Source organism: Fundulus heteroclitus, chromosome 19 (genome assembly GCF_011125445.2).
Source record: "Fundulus heteroclitus isolate FHET01 chromosome 19, MU-UCD_Fhet_4.1, whole genome shotgun sequence".
In the NCBI taxonomy this organism is placed as follows: domain Eukaryota; kingdom Metazoa; phylum Chordata; class Actinopteri; order Cyprinodontiformes; family Fundulidae; genus Fundulus; species Fundulus heteroclitus.
Window position 1 is genome coordinate 16,911,965 of NC_046379.1, and position 18,717 is coordinate 16,930,681.

General features: G+C 39.3%; 1 protein-coding gene across 1 annotated transcript; it reads left to right on the plus strand.

Annotated features, from left to right (window-relative positions):
• Positions 1–1,618: 1,618 nt before the first annotated feature.
• LOC118566920 (peroxidasin homolog) lies at positions 1,619–10,416 on the plus strand (the record flags this gene model as incomplete). The annotated part of the gene is given in 8 exon segments (XM_036150422.1): positions 1,619–2,248; positions 2,374–2,870; positions 4,234–4,368; positions 4,583–4,791; positions 5,671–5,782; positions 5,861–5,993; positions 7,898–8,011; positions 9,317–10,416. Coding segments are annotated over 8 exon segments (1,974 nt in total), but the record flags the coding sequence as incomplete, so codon positions are not given.
• Between the last annotated feature and the right edge of the window lie 8,301 nt (positions 10,417–18,717).

Genomic DNA, 18,717 nt, shown 5'->3' on the forward strand with positions numbered 1-18,717 from the left:
TTTTTTTTTTGTTTTTTTTGGTATTGTTTTTTCTCCCATTTTTTTTTGCTGTAGGTTTCTTGACCGAGTAGTGATATATTATTATCTTTCAGAAAAGTATAGAACAAATAGCTTGTTATGGAATGGCTAATAATATGAGATGCAACTTAAGACACAAAATAAAAATGATGTCTCCAGATAAAGCTAATGCACATATTGCTGCCCCTCAGCAGAAATAAATGAGCGGTTTTCCTCCGATTTGACCTCACCTGAGGGTTAAGCAGCAAAGTTTCTCCTATTTTTCTTTAAACATGCAAATGTGCACACAAGGCACAGACGATATGTGCAAAATAAGCTTTAACATTAATATCATGTGTGCTAAAAAACTCACCTTGAACTCCTTGAACTTCGTCATAAATACTTGGAACAAACCCAACCAGCCCAACATGCGTGCTCGTTAAATTTATGTAAATATTTTCCAGGTTTGCTCAACATATTTTAGACATTCATTCATCTATCCATCGTTTTTTTTATTAATTTGTTTGCACATTATACATTCATCTAGCTGTTCATTGATCTAGCTGTCCACCCATCGGTCCCAGCCACAGACGTTAAACACATTAGTAAAGAAAATGTTGGATTTTCTTACCTAGGACGCTCGCATCTTGGTGATGAGGTTGCATGCGTTACTTCAATCGGACCTGAGTTATGAGCCAGAAGTAACAGGACCTGGCCCATAAACAGAATGAGTAAAAAACACATGACCCGCAAGCACTAGTCTAAAAGGAACAGTGTACATTCAATATTTGCTATCAGATACTTTGCTTTGATCTGACAAAATAGGTGATTATTTGGGTAATTTAGAAAAAACCCTGGAGCTAATCTGCTAAATTTATTTGTCGTAAAGTCAGACATTTAGTCAATAAACACATTTGTCTTCCTACTGATGACATTGGTTGTTCACTGCTTTGAGGGACTATTGTGTTTTTAATTATCAGCAGAAATATGGTTTAAATACAAAATATTTTAAACCAAATGCCAACAACCAGCATCACAGAAGCCGATGTCTACTTTACATGTTATCCAGAGTATATGTGGACATTTTTGTCTTTCATATGACAGACAACAAACCCATTGTTCAATAGGATCCAGATATAAAACAAGATAATTCTCAGTTGTATTTACTAGAATTTTTTTATTTTGTAACCGTTTACTATGTAACCCCACTCCTAAGTTGCTGCATTTATTTTGTCTTCTTGCAGCATTTCGCTACAACGACCTGGTATCCCCCCGCTTTCTGGACATGATCGCTAACCTCTCCGGCTGCACAGCCCACCGCCGCAGCAACAACTGCTCAGACATTTGCTTCCACCAAAAGTACCGCAGTCACGATGGGACCTGCAACAACCTGCAGCACCCCATGTGGGGCGCCTCGCTCACTGCGTTCGAACGCCTCCTGAAGCCAGTCTACGACAACGGCTTCAACCTGCCGAGAGGCACCACCGACCGGGTGCACAACGGATACAGGCTGCCGCTGCCCAGGCTGGTGTCAACGACGATGATCGGAACGGAGACCATCACGCCGGATGACCGCTACACTCACATGCTGATGCAGTGGGGTCAGTTCCTGGACCACGACTTGGACTCGACAGTGGTGGCCCTGAGTCAGTCTCGCTTTTCCGATGGCCAGCTGTGCGCTCAGGTCTGCACAAACGACCCACCGTGCTTTCCCATCCAGTTCCCCGCCAACGACCAGCGGCAGCTGCGGAGTGGAGCACGCTGCATGTTCTTTGTGCGCTCCAGCCCCGTGTGCGGCAGCGGAATGACGTCTCTGCTCATGAACAGCGTCTATCCGAGAGAGCAGATCAACCAGATTACCTCCTACATCGACGCCTCCAATGTCTATGGCAGCTCGCGACACGAATCGGAGCAGATCCGAGACACGGCGAGCCACAGGGGGCTTCTTCGTCAAGGCATCATACAACGTACGGGTAAGGCGCTTCTTCCGTTTGCCACGGGACCCCCTACGGAGTGCATGAGGGATGAAAACGAGAGTCCGATCCCTTGCTTTTTGGCTGGAGATCACCGCGCAAACGAACAGCTCGGCTTGACCGCCATGCACACAGTGTGGTTCCGGGAGCACAACCGCATCGCTACAGAACTGCTGAGACTGAATCCCCACTGGGACGGGGACACCATCTACCACGAGACCAGAAAGATAGTGGGGGCCCAGATGCAGCACATCACCTACAATCACTGGTTACCAAAGGTAGCTAACGGGACTTGAAGTTTTTGCTGACATTTAGTTCATATTTACACATATCTCAGTATTTTTTGGTAAAACAATCAGACCATACGGCACTAACTAGATGCACACATTTTGTTTTCCTTCAGATTCTCGGTGAAGAAGGCATGAGGATTTTAGGGACGTACACCGGTTATGACCCCAACGTCAACGCTGGCATCTTCAACGGGTTCGCCACAGCAGCTTTCCGCTTTGGACACACCCTCATCAACCCAATACTGTACAGGTTAAACGAGCACTTTGAGCCCATCCCCCAGGGCCACATCTCCCTGCACCGGGCCTTCTTCTCTCCTTTCCGCATCGTAAACGAGGGCGGCATCGACCCGCTCCTACGCGGACTCTTTGGTGTTGCAGGAAAAATGCGCGTCTCGACCCAGCTACTGAACACGGAGCTGACCGAGAAGTTATTCTCCATGGCCCACGCTGTGGCTCTGGATCTGGCTGCCATGAATATTCAGAGAGGAAGGGATCACGGCATACCGCCATATAATGACTACAGGACCTTTTGTAACTTGACCTCAGCGCAGACATTTGATGACTTGAGGAATGAGATCAAGAACCCTGATGTCAGAGAGAAATTACGGAGGTAACTATGAACTGAGCTCTGTCTTTATTGTTATGTATTCTATTCTATGTCCGTCCGTCCGACATCAAAATGCTTTGGTACCTATTAGGAATCAATCAACCCACAGTAAATTAAGACATTTGTGTGTTATCCTATTACAAATAAAGAGCTAAGAGCCTTTTTTGACAGTTTTACTTGTTTAGTTATTGTTGTTTCTATTTGAAAAGCTGTACTATTGGGATTCGGAAAGAAACGGTCATGTAAAATCAGTATAATCTCTAACCTTTAGGGTTAGAGAGATTCAAATGTAATTAAAGAAATTGCCAATCAATCTTTGTTATAACAAAAAGTAGCCAAATCCAGTCTTTAATGCCATTTGGTAAAAAGTTGTCTTTAAATTAAAAGCCCAGCTGAGTGCATCAAGTCAGAAACTATGACTTGATGCACTCAGCTTTATTTTTTCAAAATAGCAGGCAAAAGTAAAACATCACAGCCCTGTCTAGTGATGTACCAATCAGAGATCTTCTGACCTTTTTCCTATCATCGATTTTTGTCTAGCTCCATATTGCAATTTTAGATCATTTCGATTTCTCTTTTAGAATTATAAGAAAGCAACAAAATGTGTTTTTGTACTATCTGAATATTTGAAAGTTTTACCGTTTTCATAAAAAAGATTTTTTTTATAAAAAAACAACAACAACAATAACTTCTTTAAAATACCCCAAGATTCCAAAGCATTCCCTAACTTTAAATCTATAAGCATAGTTAAATAATCCTGCTTATGGAACAAAAAAAACAGAAAGAAAAATTACATAATGTCTCTTTTAGAGCTTAAATATTTTAGTCATTTATTGTAACTTTAAAAGAGTCTGAATAATTATTTCCGAATACAATTATTTAAATCGGGAATAGTGATGACATCTTTGATACGTGTTAAAGAAAGCAGTCATTGATGCGCAGCTCTGCAGTCAAACAGGATTTCATTAACATTTCAAATCAAAGAAAAAATGATTACTAAGCTCATAACTTAAATCTTCTTTATTGTCTGAAATTAGTGATTTTCTTTAACTGAGTCCGCTTGGTGCGTCCTGATACCAGGTCTGTATTGTGCATCCACCCATTCCAGTTTCTTAGTAAAAGATGAAATTGAGCAGCCGGTCAATTATCAGAGAAAAAAAAAAATCTGTGAATTTTGTTTTATCAGCACCAGCTCTCTCATAAAATGTCTAGTTTTGTCCGAAAATATGTGACTCTTTTTTAATATCTGGGTTGACCTTACAAATTTCTATGCGCTCATGGTGAAGTAGTTTCACTATCGAAATGTTGATTATGTGGTCAGGGTGGCTGCTCTTTTATTGCTCTGACAGTTCTGCTTGTGTGGCAGGCTCTACGGCACACCTCTTAACATCGACCTGTTCCCGGCCCTGATGGCTGAAGACCTGGTCCCTGGCAGTAGATTGGGTCCCACCCTCATGTGTCTGCTCGCAACGCAATTCAAACGCGTCCGGAATGGAGACAGGTATGGAAGTATTGTGCAACTCACATGTCAGTTAGTACTTTAGGAACGTCTTAGTTGATTTTACTGCTATTCTTCTCTTTTTGAGTGTTATAGAAAGCAAAAAAAAAACAGCATTATGTTAGATAAAGCTGGATTCAGGTGTAATAACATAAACAGATATATATTGTTTTGATTATCATTCACGTCTCTAATCATGTGTTTGGCTCTTTATTAGGTTCTGGTATGAAAACCCAGGCGTTTTCTCACCTGCACAGCTGACGCAGCTTAAACAGGCGTCCTTAGCTCGGGTTCTGTGCGACAATGGGGACAACATCACCCGGGTCCAACGGGATGTGTTCGCAGTGGCCGACCTGCCCCACGGCTACGGAAGCTGTGCTGACGTTCCTCAGATCGACCTGCGCATGTGGCAGGACTGTTGTGAAGGTGAGACCAGTCATCAGCGTAGAACCCAAACCGACTGAGGTGGACTCATTTGTACAATCTATTATCATTAGTTTCTTTGAAAAGGTGTCTCTAAGTAAAAGAGTACAAGTCTTCCAGTCTTTAAGTTTTTGTTTTTTTTAATAATCCATTAGATGTGCTGGAAAATACCTTTTATGTAACAAACGATAGTTCAGTTTCAGACGACTTGGCAAGGTTTCTGCGATGTATAAAACAGATGGAATCACTGAATGGGACTTTAAAAAAAACATGAAGCATGTCTAACTTGTAATTTCTTGACTTTGTGTCACAAATTTGGGATTTTCTGGTGCTAATCTATATCTCTGTGTAACTTTTACACTGATGTTTATCGTAAAAGTGCAGTAAAAGAAAGCCGCTGAAGAGACCTAAAAACTGTGTTCCAACACTAGCGTTTCAAAATTACAACGTTCAAGCTTGATTTATGAAACTTTTTGTAACACGGCGTCGCTTTTTGGCTTTACTGTCAAAAATTGGAACAACTTAGGGTCACAAACAAACAGTTTTAGGCAAACTGTAATTTCTTCTGCTTTTAATCTGTAAAGAAATGTTACGATAAGGATTTGCTCATTACTAATTGTTGAAAAACTTTGATGCTATCATGTGATCAGGATTTGGATCCCTTAACATAAAGCTTGAAACCCTTTATTTACGGGGATGTTTTACAAAAAATCTCGGTGTCCTATACCCAAGTAAACCTTTAGGGCATTTGATTCAGGGCTGTTTTGGGGGCACAATAAGGACTGTTGCATTTTTACACGGTTCCAGATAGTTGCATTGATAGATTCGAAAAACTGAACTTGCCGACTTATGATTGCTTGTCCTTGACCTTTCCCCCCACAGACTGCAGAACCAAGGGTCAGTTCAATGCCCTATCATACCACTTCAGGGGACGAAGATCAGCTGAGCACAGCTACAAAGAGGAGAAACCTGCCAATAGCATCCAGGAGACAAGGTAGCAACCACTAAATCTTCCTCCATGTTCATAAATTCTGGATTTAGAACTTTTTAATGTTTGCATTTGTCTTTGCAGCCCACTGGAAGGTGCCAACAACAGTCTTTCAAATGTAACTTTGAGCACCAAAACGAGCAGTGAACCTTCGGTCAGTGACTTCCAGGAGTTTGTCTCAGACATGCAGAAGACCATCACAAGCTTACGGAAACAGGTGCGTTTGGGATTTTCAGTCTGGCAGAAGTTGCTCCGACCCTCCATAATGCAGAAAATCCAACAAGAGTTTTAAGCTAACTACTGAACACCAAGCGCAGCGTTTGGATGCAAAGATAAATCAAAACAGCTAATAAATAAATGAATAAAAGACAGGAAAATACAGACTTGAAAAATAAGTTAAATCTTGACTGAACTGAAATGGACGAGGACGCAAACTAAATCTAAATATATTTCACAAGACGACCATGAAAAAGACTTTATCTGGAAGGCTTTATCTGGAAGCCCTTAAGCAAGCTTTGTAAGAAATAAAATGTTATACTTTAATGTCCCAAGAGTATTCTCCAGCAATGACCACTATTCTGTGTATCTCCCAAACTGTAGATACTTTTATCTTTGATGAAACTTTCTTTTAATGGTGTTAAAATGAGGCAAAATGCAAAGACTTATTGTGATTATTACTACACATGGGAACACTATTCCTTTGTGTTCAGAATTGAAGACATTTGAGACAATTACATTTGAAAGGAAGAGCATCTTATCTAACTAAACTGTCAGAGGTGTGGTTAAAAAAAATATAAATAAATTCTGTCCAGAACAGTAATGCTATAATGGGGTTCACCAAGAGGGTTAACATGCAAGCTGCATCCACTTCGGGACTTAACTTATTTGTTTCGGGATTATTCAAGGTGCTGTTTTATTCACTAATATTTCAAATCCACAGTACCAGATAAAAGGCACAAGAATCCACAATTTTCAAACCACATATTCCATGCACTCTATAAAAGGTGGTCGGTTATGCCACATTTTGTTTACAATTAGTTGTTGTTCCATACTAATAGATTTTAAGTTTTGCTTAGCAAATTATAGACTTTATAGAATTAAGTGGAGGAATAGACAGTTCTCTGTTTGAACCTTCAAGTTAGGCATGTTTCCAAACTTGCCTAGAGCGGAAGATTAATCGCTTAATGCTGATCCAACAGGAGTGGTACTTTGAGAACTATTAAATGGCTAAATTATTATCAAAGGTACCAACCAAACAGTCTGGTACGGTGCTTATAGGTGTTTTCCTGCTTTATCAGTCCTACTTTAAAATTGATGGGCTTCTCCTACCTGTCATGTTGTGCAAAGGACTCGTACCGCTCAAACTTCTTTACTTTTCACGATATTTCAATAGAACAACACAAAGCAGTAAATAATCGGAAAGTGGAATGCAAACTTTTTTTACAAATAGAAATCTGAACTTTTAAGAACCAACTTTCATTGATCAGAAAATGTGCCGCATTGCACATCTAGAAGCAGAACTTTTTAGCAGTTTCTTTGAAAAAGAGGAAAGAGCTCAAACTCGGTGAAGTTAGATGTGCAGCATCAGGGACAATCAATTTTCAGGCCTTGCTTGTTCAAGATTCTTATTTATTTTTAGATTTTGTCTTTGGGCCATTAATCTCCTTTTATCTTACCTATTTCATAGGAGTTCTGGCTGTATGGTTAGCATCACTGTAAAGTCACACTTCCAAACTCTTGCAGCCTGTAACAGGTTTTCTTAACAGGTTTTCTTCCCAGTTAGTGTGAGCAGTTCACCTTTTCCATCTTAAGAAATGCATCCCCCGCAGCATAATGCTGCCACTGCCATGTTTCACAGCAATGAGTTCTGTGAAATGTGCAGTGTTGGTTTTCTTGTGTTGTAGTTGTGATGTAATGCATATGTGGAAAAAAAATTCCAGTGGTATGAATGTTTTTTAAAGGTAGTGTGATAAAAAAATGAGCTGCTTTTTATCACCATGTGGCCACCATTGGTATTGCAGTTTAAAGCAGTCCTTTACTGCAGACTGACATACATTTGTCAAATTTGCAGCTTGCTGCTGGGTAATTTGCCCGTGCTCCATCTTTCTTGTGTTTTTGCAGATTAAAAGACTAGAAGCTCGTCTACACAAGTCCACCTGCACTGACAGTGAGGGGCGCGAGCGAACGGATGGAGAGCGCTGGAAAAAGGACTCGTGCTCGACGTGCGAATGCAGAGTATGTGTCCAGTGACACCCCAGTAAAAGGACCACACCCCACACCGCCATGCACTCAGAACACTGATCGCATTATCTGTGAATTTCTCACTGATGATGGGATGTCTGTCCAGTTTTAAAGACCCATCTCAGCTTCCTGGCACCGGTGTGCATTCTCTTGCCACGTTTCTCTCATTCCTTGTCTTGTTCCAGCTGCCAGTTCGTAACTTCACACACCTGTGATATACCTCCCTCATGATAAATCCCAGCGCTACCGAGCTCCTTTTTAGTGGCAGCTTACTGAGCTTAGAGTACTTCAACACACCAGTTAGTCTTTTCTCCTTTTCTTTTTCCCATGTGGCTTTGTGTAATTGGAGGCTTTTCAGGATTATTCCTGAAAGGCATGACAAAGCAAACTGTTACTCTCAAAAGTTTTTTTGAGGCTCTTCTTTTGCTTCATGTTTAAGATTAAAATCAAAAAGGTGTTGCATGTTTGTAACCACCGGCAATGATTCAAAAGCAACCTTTGCTATAATTATAGGGGTAGGTTTTTGAAGAATATCTCTTGCAGCTTTGCACATCTGGAGACTGAAATGTTTGCCTATGTTTTTTCAAAACAGCTTAAGATGAGTCCAGTTGGATGGAAAGCATCTATGAACATCAGCTTGCATGTCTTTTTTCAAATTCTGAAGTGCACATGGATATGCTCACATCTAACCTTTTCCATCTTAGCTCTTGTTTGTTTTAGATTGTTTGTCATGTTTGACGGTTGAGCAGAACCTAAATGCACACAGGAGAGAGGCAGGTGCATAGCGGAACAGTTATTAAATGACGAAACTAACGAATTTATAGGCATAAGAGATACCAGGAACTACGGGGATCAGCTGAACATAGGAAGCAAGACAAGGAAAACAGCAGAAACCAGAGAATGGCAGGAAGTGAGAGGATGTAAAGCTGGGGAGGCTGACCGCTAGAGTGAAAGCAGATGGGACTCATTTGACAGAATAAATGTCAGCTGTGAGGGAAACATGCAGGGGGTAACTGAGAGAAAATGACCGGGATAAACAGAAACTAAAAAAAGAGCATGGAAGAAAGAAAAGCTACAACACAAACCAGAATTTAAATCTGGAACATCATGCATAACAGAACCGCAAATAATCACAAAACAAAATACACTTTTATATGGATTCATATGCTAGTTTTTTTTTTTTTATGTGAGATGATTTTATTAGAAACAACATAGACTCTTGTTAACATAAATGGTTTATTACTTTTTGCTTTCTAATGTAGTCCCTGACCTATTGTTCCCTCTGCTGCCTAACCCCAGGACACCCAGGTGACCTGCTTCGTCGAGTCGTGTGCCGCCGCCGAGTGCAAACAGCCCATCAAGCTAAAAGGTGCCTGCTGCCCGGTGTGCCTCGAGCAGGAAGATGGCAACAAAAGGCAAAAAGCGGAAACCCGCCACAAGTAAATTTCAGGACCCCCTCCTCCCCACCCCAACAACCTCACACCCTGACAATCTGGTGCCTGAAAATCACAAAAAAAAAAAAAAACAGATGTATGAAAAGAGGAGATGGGACTGACTCATAGCCACAGTTGACCTCGACAAACCCAACAGCCTCTCAGTTTTGTTTTGTTTGCTTTTTTTATATCAGGGGAGCATTTTATTTTATTATTTTTTTGTGGCTATTTCAGATTTCCAGTTTGTCCAGAGCCAGCAGCCTGGGGCTCAGTTTGAAATCCTTCAGCAATAAGTCAGCAAGCACTCCACGGATTTACTTCTGTAGCAGCGAATAGATTTACGGATTGTACAAACAGGACGGACAAAAAGCCGTCCTGGCGCACTGAGGTGCTGTTTGCTCTCCATGAGAAAATGCAGGACCAGTTGCCGCTAACAAGCAGGAAAGGGAAGTGGATGGAAAAGGTGGCAGTTGTCTCAAAAGATTTTCTCAGGTTAGAGATACCGAAAACTGGTGCTATTTCCTTGTTTTTACTCCGAGTTAATCTCTAAATACGAACCTTAAAGTATTACCTTTTTGTATGCAAAGCCACCTATATACACTCGTTATGTCTTTTAATGATACATCAGACTTGAGTGGATTGTTTTATTCAGCAACTTTTAATGAATAGTTATCTTTTTATCATCTGGTGCTTTATATGTTTGTGCTTTTTACCTTTGTTTCTGTGTACATGCTTACATGTGAAGATAATGTGAAGCCCTGCAAAAAAGTTTGAAATGCAAAAAAAAAAAACATGTCTACTGATACCTGCTCTTCTATACGTGGGATAGCTTGCTTTTTTTTGTCTCTGCTAGTTGAACCTGGTGCAAGGAGGCGCTCTTCTGTGCAAGAAACCAATGCAACTCCTGCAGCACTGTCCTCTTTAACCCCTTTTTACAAGGTCTTTCTCAATAAATCGGAATATCATCAAAAAGTTAATTCATTTCAGTAGAGACGGTGAAACCATTTATCTGTTATTTTGGATGATTATGGCATACACATAATAAAAACTCAAAATTTAGTTACTAAGAACAATTAAACACCTAATATAACCAATAAAAAAAGGATTTATACTATATAGCCCAACAAGGCCAAGAGGGTAGTTCCCATTTTTTGCCTTCTCTAAATGTAGCTCAAACACGGTCACTAAATTCTTCAAAGGAGGAGGCTTTCTTTTGTTTTTTCTTTTTTGTTTTTTACCAATGCTATTGGTTTTACAGTACCTGGAACACAGAACACACCATTTAGAGGTCTATCAAACATGGCGGATTCTTTGGGAAAAATCTTTCCGGACACAGATATATTCTTGCTCCGCCCCTCACGGCTGGTACCTTTGAAAATAGAGAGTCATATCTTTCCAACAACCTATCACACATCTTTTCCTTACCTTGTCAGGTGACGCAATTTCTGTGCGTAACAAAGGTTATAAAAGTCGTAGTTACCTTTGTAACCTCTGCGCTTTACACATAATTCTTTTTACCAACTGCTCCGGACACAGTTGATGATGTACAGCGTCCATGCAGAAGGAGTCCTTCAATGGAAATCAGCATTTTTATTTAAACAGATTTCCTTTTTATCAGGTGAAAAACACATTTGACACAGTTTTGGCATATTTGGCTTAATGTGGTCTGCATGGCACAATGGCCTACTTTGTGGAACAAATGTGCTTTCAATTCAGATTTGCATTGTTTATTTTGAAGAAAATTTAGTCGAGGCTCAAATAATCTTTAAATGTATTTATTCACCAATAAATCAGACATAGTGACATTTGCAATAGTAGTTCCACTGGAATAAATATTACTTAATGCCTTAGCTTTACACAGATACCAAAAGTTTGGATTTACACTTAATAGCTGTGAAGCTGTAGTTGATTTATATCAGGTAGTAATTGCAGGCAGAAATTGTTCCCAAACCCTTTTGGGCTTAGTAAACCCAGAAGTTTCAATGTGCAGTATATATGCACTCAGTAGTTGGTTAGGACTCGTTTTGCACGAATTACTGCATTATTGTGGTGTTTCACGCAGGCAGTCAAGCCTGTGGCACTGTGTGAGGTTGTCAGGAAGCCCAGGCTGCTGTTTTAGTCGCCCTAAGCTCATTTGGATTCTTGGCTCTGTTGTATTTTCTCTTTCTGTAAAGGTGTAATCCACGTTTTTAAAAAAATGCCACAAAAGGGGGCAGCTCCAAGAGACCCAAATGGGAGTTATAAGCAGTGCTCGTTGCCGTGGTGGTCAGGACAAGGGAAAGTGACTTGCGGAAACATTGAGTGACCAGGCGGACATCTGGGGGTTTTGCCACAGAACTGTCTTTTGAGGTGTAATAGCCACCATTTAACTCTAATAGAGCAGCAATAAGAGGATTTTAAGACAAATATTGCAGAACTAAACAAGTTCACATAAAAACATGTAAAAATTGCGCTGTACCATTAAAGTAGCACCCGTAGCCCGGTTATACAGTTTATCTGGAAAAAGGTTGAGTTTGTTCGTGAGTTACACCTTAACAATACTCCTTAGATTCTCTATGGACTTTAAATCAGGGGACTCAACTGGCCAATCAAGGACAGTCATACCATGTTTATTGAAGCATGTATTGGTACGTGGGGTGGTGTAGGGAGGTGACAAGTTAGAAAGTTCCTGATAGTCAGTGATGACTTTTGGACTTGCTAGAAAATGAAGTTAGCATCTCCAAAAAGCTTGTCAGAAGGAAGTGCTTTAACTTTTCCTGGTAGATGGCTGCATTGACGTTGGACTTCAGAAAGAACAGTTGACCAACACCAGCAGTGCACAAGGCTCCCCAAATAATCACTGAATGTAGAAACTTCACACTGGATTATGTGCCTCTATGATCTTTCTTCAGACTCTGGGACCCTGATTTTGCAATATGATGCATAATTTACTTTAATCTCAAAATAGGACTACAAGCAACAGTCCAGTCCTTTATTTATTTTGCAAGATACATTTGACACGGTCTCTGGTTTAGGAGTAGCTTCATACAAGGAAAGTCAGCAGCTTCAGGTTCTTGAGCATCTTTTTCCATCACACCTTCCTTCAACCCAACTTTTATTTATTTTTTTGATACAGCTCTGTGTGAACAGCCATCTTATTTAGCGATGACTGTTTTTTTGGCTTGCCCTCTGTGTGACTGGGCACCTGTAAGTTTTAAGTCAACAACCTTTAACAGTATTTTTGTATTAAAAATTATTTGTTTGGTATCGAGAAATGTAATTTTAAGAGGAAATTAATTTTAGATTTTCATCAGCTGTAAGTGGGAATAGGCAATTATTTTATTGTTTAATGTAATGGGGCGGGATTTTTGTAGATTTGATGTATCAGAGGAGCCACTGTTTGGATTCAGACAACAATGGTGGCTCGCAGTGACGAAGCAAGCGGTAACATTGATGCTACTATTTCATCAGTGTTGTCCATCCTACCGAATTCTAAATATTTAAAAAACACCAGAGAACAGCTTTGAAGGCTTTTGTTAGTGGAAATAATGTTTTTCGCTCTTCTCCCGACCGGGTTTGGCAGGTCAGTAAAGATGACGGACAAGTGGTTTATCCAATCGTATGCAAGGATTTTTGATAAGGCCCATCCTTCTGAAATACATCTCTATAGGAGCGATCCCTGATGGATGGAGCTCTGCAGAACGAAATCCATCTGGTGAGAGTCAGTACCCATCTTGCGCTGTAAGCCATAATCATAGAAATAAACAGAAACGAAGACTTATATCACCTTATCTTTACTGGTTTTAAAAGTCATTGTGCTTTATGAATTAAAAAACTGAAATCATTAAACTTTTCATTGATATTCAGATTTATTGAGATGTGCCTGTATTTGAGCTTCTGGAAAGCGCTGAATCACTATCTGTTTGTAAAACTGTAAAGTTGTGAAATTTCTCCCAATATTTTTTTTTTCCCTCACCTTCTATATTCAAAAATAGTATTGCATAACTCTTCACATTATGAAATTAGCATATCTATGAAACTCTGTCTGAATGTACAAATCTGGATGCAGCCTTTGGTACGGCTAAATTTACCACGGCAGTTTTCACTTTCTCACCTGCTCACCGTTGGTTTTCTCGCTCATGGAGCCTTTAGTCTCAACTGAGGGGCTCTCTCTGCTCCTCTAGCGCTGCAGTTTATACAAGGACATGCTTTCACTTGACTTTAAGTTCAGCTGCTCTTTTCCCTTTGTCTCGTTTTTGTTTCCTCTCATTTTTCTCCAAGGACAGTTTTCAGTGTGAGGAATGCTGACCCTGCTCTTGCTTCCTAGCCATATCGAAGATTTGAGTCTGAGCTGACGTCATTTAGTTGAGCTCAGACTCCTCTCCTCCCCCTCCAGCCCTCTGACCCTCATTCCACTGTAATAGAAGCCATATGAGAGGGGGAATGAGGGGGATGATGGGGGAGGGGGGAATCTCATGATTGGGCCTCACATGTGTATTGTACATACAAATACCACTCATCGTACATCATGCACTGGCTTGCATTGTCTGATTGTTTTGTACTTGCAAGCACCTCTTCATATTGGTTCCTTTTGAATCAAGCATTTTACTGAGCAGAAGTAAATACTCTCCAGAATGTTAACGGTTTCAGATTAATTGGGGGCTTCATTCACACTGGTATCATATGCTTGCATATTTTTTGTGTGTTTACAGAGTTTTTTTTTTTTTCTGCAGCAACAGTCTAAATGCATGTTTTGGCAAGGCTGCCAAAGCATTCCTTCAATAGTCTGCATTGTAATATATCTGTTTTATCGGGTTATGTTTATTTTTCCCCACTGAAAAAAAGTTGCAGGTGTCGATGGAGTGCACCGCCCTGCGAGGTTGGACATGCTTTAACCTGCACTGTCCCTGCACCCAGCGGTCAACCAGGACGTACCAGAACCCATTGTGACAGTCTGTGTTGTACTTTTGCCAAAGAATGGTTTGCACTGTCATGTATGCCTTTCAACAGTGATAATAAAAAAAATCACGTTTCAGTTGCAAGTCTGGACATGTTGCATCTGTTTTTTTTTCCCCACACCTGTGCTTTCAGGACCTTAATGGGACCTGTCCGTCACACGTAACACTCTCCTTGGTAGTTCTTAGCAAAAAATCTAAGATTGACCTTATAAAGAGTTTTTTAATCAATGCTTCTATAGGTCTTCAGAACTTGTGTTTTATTGAATATTCTCTGTATTTTCTAATGTTAAGCCTTGATGTTTAAATACACTGGTTAGGCACTGTTTATTTTGCTCCTTAGCCATTTATTTGCCATTTTTGTAGTTTTAGTCTTTTTGCAGCCACCTTCTGGCCTACATAAAGTAGCCATATGCCCTAAAACATCTTAAACTTGCTATGTCATTCCGTCCAACCTTTGGAGCATGTCATGCCAATCAATTTAATTAATTTCAATCAATTTAATTAATTCCTATGATCTATTCATTGTCTAATGTTACTGTACTACAATCTGTACTACAGATTATTAAATAACATAAACCAGCAGGAGGATGTTCATTGCTATTTCAGCTGGCTTAATGCAAATAGGATGCAATGTTGTCAGAAAATAAACAGCGGTGCGAAAAAGTTTTTGTCTTGGTTCAGATTTCAGTTATTGCTTTTTTCCCCCACTGCAATATTTCAGTGTCAAATATATTTTGATATCAAAACACAGATAAACTCAGTAAATATAAAAGGTTTTCAAATTATACAGTTTTTATAGGAAACCAACCATCCATAACCAACCTGACCCTATGTGAAAAGTAATTCTCCCCTAAGCTTTAAACTCTTATTGTGGAACTTTTGGAAGCAACAACATGCCTGGTCATTAGTCTTACACTGATAAGGAGGAATTGTGTCCGGTTCAGCTTTGCAGAATAATTTTAATGCAGATTTTAAAGATACTCAAGCCTAATTAGTCTTTTTAACGTCTGACCACAGCATCTCAATAGGACCTAGGTCCAGACTTTGACAAAACCATTCCAAAACTCTCATTTTGTTTGTTTTAGCCATTCAGGTTGCTGGTGTGCTTTGGATGGTTGTCCTGGTCCATAACCCAAGTAGGCTAGAGTAATTGGTTGACAGAAATACTCCTTTGGAATTTTCTGCTGGAGAGCAGGACTCTGCTTGTCAAAAATTCTGGTTAATCTGGGCTAACTCACAATTTAACAGTGGGGGCAGTATTTTCATATAGGACAATGTTCTTTGTTTATAACCGTTTTCCCTTAAATAATTGAAATAATCATTGAAAACTGCTTGTTTTTAGTGCTTTCCAAAAGCTGTGGTACAAATAAGTGTCGATTATGATGAATTACAATATCATGGTTAATTTAGTTTAGTAGTTTAATTTAAAACATGAAATATATATTATATACAAACATTCTATATAGAGCTATATTTCAAGTATTTATGTTGTTAGTTTTGATGATTTTCACTTGCAGCTAATGAAAACCTCAAAGTCAGTTTCTCAGGAAATCTGAATATTGCTGTTGAAGCAATAAATGTCCAGCAGTCATTTGACACAGCAAAAAAAGGTCACTGCCATACAAGCTGGCTGTTAACAGAGAGCTGTATCCAGGTATATTAATGGAAAATGAGCAGGAGGAAAAAGTGTGGCAGGAAAAGGGGCACAAGCAACAGACATAAATGAAACTAGAATTGGTGTTGTCATTAGCGATAAGACATAATCATCGCAATGTCAGAAGTATTTTGATCATCTGTATCAATATGCTGGTAATGTACTTATATGCTAGATAAAAACTTTTTAATTGAAATGCACATTTTTCACAAGACATATGGTTCTCGCAGGAATTAAAGTATGATTGCTGGAAGGTTTTCATTCCTAAAGTACACAAACGTCTAAAACATTTATCTAGATTATACCAACAAACTGTTTATACTGATGCACATTACTGTGAATAATTTACTTTTAGTATTTCCTGCACCTTTTTTCTGTTTGATTTGCAGTCTTGATCGTTCTTCCCTCTCCCACTCCCCAGCTGTTTGTCATGTTGATGGGCTTTGGAAACTTCACAGATGGCCAAATGTTTGGTCCTGCTCTTTTTGTCCAGACTGAAAGCTCTTTACTTCTGGGCAGATTTCCTAAAAGTTCATCCTGGCTCCCCCATGAGGATAAAACACATTTTAGATATGTCCTAATTTTTTTGCGTTAGCTGTACTGAGGTCAGATTTTTTTTTTCTTATTCATAGGAGCAAAACATCACACTATGAAAGATTTAGTTCAGATCTCTTTTGTATCTCTGTATCCCTTTTGGAAAAAAACTGTATTTCACATTTGCAAAAATCACATTTGAGAATTTCTGATGACATGTGAATGTGATTAAACATGTGACATTTCACACGTCAGTGTCAGAAGTAAATATGTGAAATGCAACAGCTTTCTGTTTGTCCTGTTATTTTAACAAACAATTTATTTAAATAGCTAGGTGTTCACAAATGCAAGGTTTTAACATATCTCATATTTAAAAAGCTAGGTGTTCACAAATGCAAGGTTTACATGTCTCATATATTCACATAAAAACAAGTGGACATTATATTGTGTTACATGTGAATCAATGTAGAGAACAACTATAGGTGAAATGTTTTTCAACATTTTTATGTAGTAACATGACAAACATGTCACACAAAAACCACACAAAAAAGTCCACATCTAAAATGTTTGCCCAAGTTTTGACATGAGGAATTACCATGTAGTAACATCAAACATGAAGGAAATCTTCTAGATGTGAATAATTGTCCCATGTTTTACATGTGAAAGTTATATCATGTAGTAGCCTGTAAAAAAGATGGGAAGACCTTCGGCATGTGAGCTGTTATTCCAGGATTGATGGATTGGAAAAAAATATTTAATGCAGGGACATGTGCAACATGTGGGAAAATATTTTTTCTCTGGGATGTGAAATGTGAAAAATCACATGCTGTAACATGTGACATATTGACGGTGCAGCCCTCTAGATGTGAATTATAAAGTCAAATCATTTCATGTATTAACTTTTTGAGCAAATGTGAAAAGTTACCGTGTTTCATTTGTGGAAATTATAACATGTGAAACACATGGCAAAGCATTTTATATCTGATTTGTTTCCCCCTGTTTCATATGTGGACATCATGTAGTCCAATTTAAAACTTGTTAGAAAATTTTCTGTAATTGGATCATTTTACATCATGTTCCCATTTCTACGTTAATACTAAGTAGATACATTTAATCATGTGATAACGCCTTCTACATGTTAAACTGTTGACCTTTAACATTTAGTTATTATATCATAGTCATGTCAGACAATCAACAGAACACCCTCTACAAGTAAAACATATTAATTTCACATGTGGAAATTAGATTGTGTAGCAGCATGTGAAAGACGTGTGAAAACGTTCTAGTTGTTAATCATTGTTCATTTTTTCCATGTCATTGTGTGGTAACGTGAAACGTGGGAACACCCTCTACATGTGAAATATATCCTTACATCTCTTTTACAAGTGTAAAGGTTCACAGATGTAAAACACGTTTTAAACATATTGTATCTTTTACTACAATTATGCAATGTTATGTAATTTATAAAAATTTTTGGGGTGACAAGGTTCGAATCTAACATGGCCAAATACCATTTCCTCTCATCTCCGTCTCTAACCTCCTACTTCCAGTCATCCGTGCCTGTCTCTGTGCTTCTCAAAGGGGTTCAGTGGACAGACCAGCTGGGTGGAAAACTGAACCAACAAATGAGATTTCCAGTGACAGCACAGATAAAGGGCTGTTTCATCTTCTAGGCCAGCTGAAGAAGGCATTACTGCCCTCAGAACATAGGACATACCTCAACATCTAAACTTAAACATGTGCTCTTTGTTTGAAGCTGATTAGAGAACCTTTTTTCTCTCCTATTGACCCCCAGGCTGGGGTTGTTAGGGATTCAGATTTGCTGATAAAGACAGAAAGAAAAATGTGTTATGTTAGCGGAGTAGTGCAAACAAACCAACAACATTGCTAAAGCAGCGTAAAATCCAGCAGATCTCTATCAAAGTGTTTCATATACAGAAAAAAGGCACAGTATTGTGGTTTTCTGTGTCTAGGTTAAACAAAGCTGCATTTGTACAAGCCTCTCTCTCTCTCTCTCTCCTCCCACTTGTCACATACTGGAATTTCATTTAGTCAATTGGCTCTCAGCATTGCATCTCTCACTCGCCAAGGTGGGAGATTCTTTCCCCTCGATATTGGAACGTCACTCTCATTTCCAGAGCG